A 2,670-nucleotide genomic window follows, 5' to 3' on the forward strand; every position below is an offset into this window, starting at 1 on the left:
GTAATTTTAACTTTTTAGTGTGACATAATCAAAATGAATTTGAGTTTCATATAAATAGTTGGAGATACCTCATACTCATGAAAACTTCTACCTTAAACTTATTCATTAAAACTTATGCATTATAGAGTAAACATCTTATTAGTTAAATTACGGAGTAATGTATTAGAGTATCATTTATACAAGAAATTCTCTATTCACATAGCCATATCTCTCACCAAACACCATTTAATATATAGGGGAGCACTAGGACGCATCCTTAGTTAGAGTGCTAATGTACCCCCAATGATGTGCTGCCACGTATCACGAAAAATGCAATATTGAAAACACTAAAATGCAATATACATTTGTGAAGCTATATAAGTAATTCGGTATATTGCATTTTAGTTATAAGCAAATTGCATTTTATATGGCTGAGTTTTGCATTTTAACATAAATTGTCTTCAATGCAAAATACACTATATATAAATGCAATCCGTCTATATATAAAATGCAAATTAAACAGTCTATATCTAAAATGCAAAACTCAATAATAAAAAATGCAATCTGCCTATAACTAAAATGCAATTTGACGAAATCCATCTACAGCTTCTACAAATGTATATTGCATTTTAGTGTTTACAATATTACATTTTTCGTGTCACGTGGCAACACGTGATTGGAGGTACATTAGCACTTTAAAATTAGTTAACATATTAGTATATCCCCCGTTCAATATATTTAAATAATGTAGATTAAGTAAAAGGAAGGACAAAAAGTTTACTATAAGCAAATTACTAGAGAAAAACGATAACATCAATTCTAATAACTTCCAGCAAAATAAGCAAACTAATTAAGTAAAAACGCAAAAATTGATACTAATAAATCCAAGAAAATAAGCAACAAAAAGCCATGCATGACTAATAGTAAACCCTAAACCACCAACACTCCCTACCATCCATTCCCATTCCCATATCCATAACCATACCCGGAGTAGCTACTACCCGGCCCCGGAGGCGGAGGCGCCATATAACCGCCTCCGTACCCCACCGCCGAGGTGCTCCCGAGCTCCTGCGGCAGCGGCGGCAGCTCATCCCCCGGCACCCACTGCGGGTACTCCACCTGCCCGAACCCCGAAGCCTGCCCCTGGCCCTGCCCGTAGTAGCCCTGCTGGTAGTTGTATCCGGCGGCGGGGGCGGGGGGGTGTTGCGGCGAGAGCTCATACTCGGGCTCTTCGGGGGCGGGGATGTTGGTGAGGGAACCGCGCTGCCTGCCGTCAGGATAGACGAAGTTCGTGTAGGCCTTGGAGCCGTGCAGGGAGCGAGCCGCGTAGTCGTAGGCCATGGCGGCTTCCTCGGCCGTGTCGAAGGTCCCGAGGTGATTCTTCTTTCCCTTCTCCTCCACGCCTTTTATCACCGCTCTGTACCGGTTGTCCGACCTTCTCTGGACGCCCCGGTACTGGAACTCATCGCCTTGGCCCCCCGATCGACTGCTGCCAAACATTTTGCTAAACAATGTAGATATTTAGAAAACAAGAGTCGAGTGTTTGTAGGTGTTTTGCAATTGAACGGAGTTTAAATAGAGAGATTATAGGTTAAATAGAATTTGGTAATAATGTCAAGAAAATAATTAAAATTAATTAATTTTCGGATGGAATATTTTGTATTTATTTTAGGACATAATGTCTCTATATAATTATTCTCTTATATTTTTTTTCCATAATTGTATTTGGACTAATATTTTTCCATAATTACGATTTTTTCACATAATATAAAAATCTTTATACATGCTTATACACTTTTGTAGATATTAATTCAAGATTTTCATATTCATTATTCTAATTGGACGATTCTAAAAAATATAGGGTGGGAGATTCCCTGCAATGCTGAAAAACACAGCATTTGATGAGAATGAAACGCATAGGTAAGTTTTCTTTTCTTTTTTCTTTATTTTCCTTAATAAGGTTATTTTAATTATGGGATGTATTTTGTTATTATATAATTATAATCTTGTCTAAATTAATTCTTTAAGTTCAAATACTTTAATACTTACTGATTCTAACTATCATATTATATGTTTCTGTTAATATTTTTATTTTATATATAGAAAATATAAATATTAAAATAAAGAGAATAAAAGTTGCAGCATTCATTTGTTTTCCTGCAGTATTTTAATACACTATGTTTGATAGTAGTAGTATTTTAAATTTGTAAAGAAAAATATATTCCATTATAAAAACAATCTTACTAAACAAAATAAAGACAAAAAGGAAAAGAAAATTTAACTATGCGTTCCATTCTCTTCTTGGTGCGTTTAGTGCACAACATCAAATACTGTGTTTTTCAGCACGGCATGGATCTCCTCCCAAAAATATACTTACATACGATCAAGATTTTGAAAGCAAAACCATCTACGTAATTTCATTGAAATGTGTTGTTCAATTATTGTAATATTAGTGTTTAGTTTTTATTTAGAAATACTAAATTCATATTTTAATTTTCAATAAACAAATACTACTATGAACTAGTTTTAAATTTAGAGTTTCTTTTTATAATTTTCTTATTAATTATAATCTATAATAGTATTATTTCAACTTTTTTCCTATTTAATTCAAATAAACTTACGAACTCAATCTTCTTGGCAATTTTAATATGTATATAGCTTTTTCTATATTTTTTATTATTTCCAATTCAA

General features: G+C 33.7%; 1 protein-coding gene across 1 annotated transcript; it reads right to left on the reverse strand.

Moving 5' to 3' along the window:
* Positions 1 to 927: 927 nt before the first annotated feature.
* Positions 928 to 1,479, reverse strand: LOC121777263 (ethylene-responsive transcription factor LEP-like). Its single transcript, XM_042174456.1, has one exon. It carries the CDS (start codon positions 1,477 to 1,479, stop codon positions 928 to 930), a length of 552 nt encoding a protein of 183 aa, XP_042030390.1.
* Positions 1,480 to 2,670: the final 1,191 nt, after the last annotated feature.

Source organism: Salvia splendens, chromosome 2, assembly GCF_004379255.2.
Source record: "Salvia splendens isolate huo1 chromosome 2, SspV2, whole genome shotgun sequence".
NCBI lineage: Eukaryota > Viridiplantae > Streptophyta > Magnoliopsida > Lamiales > Lamiaceae > Salvia > Salvia splendens.

Excerpts from the sequence above, each read along its gene's own strand:
- LOC121777263 (XM_042174456.1), bottom strand. The coding sequence starts at position 1,479 with ATGTTTGGCAGCAGTCGATCGGGGGGCCAAGGCGATGAGTTCCAGTAC.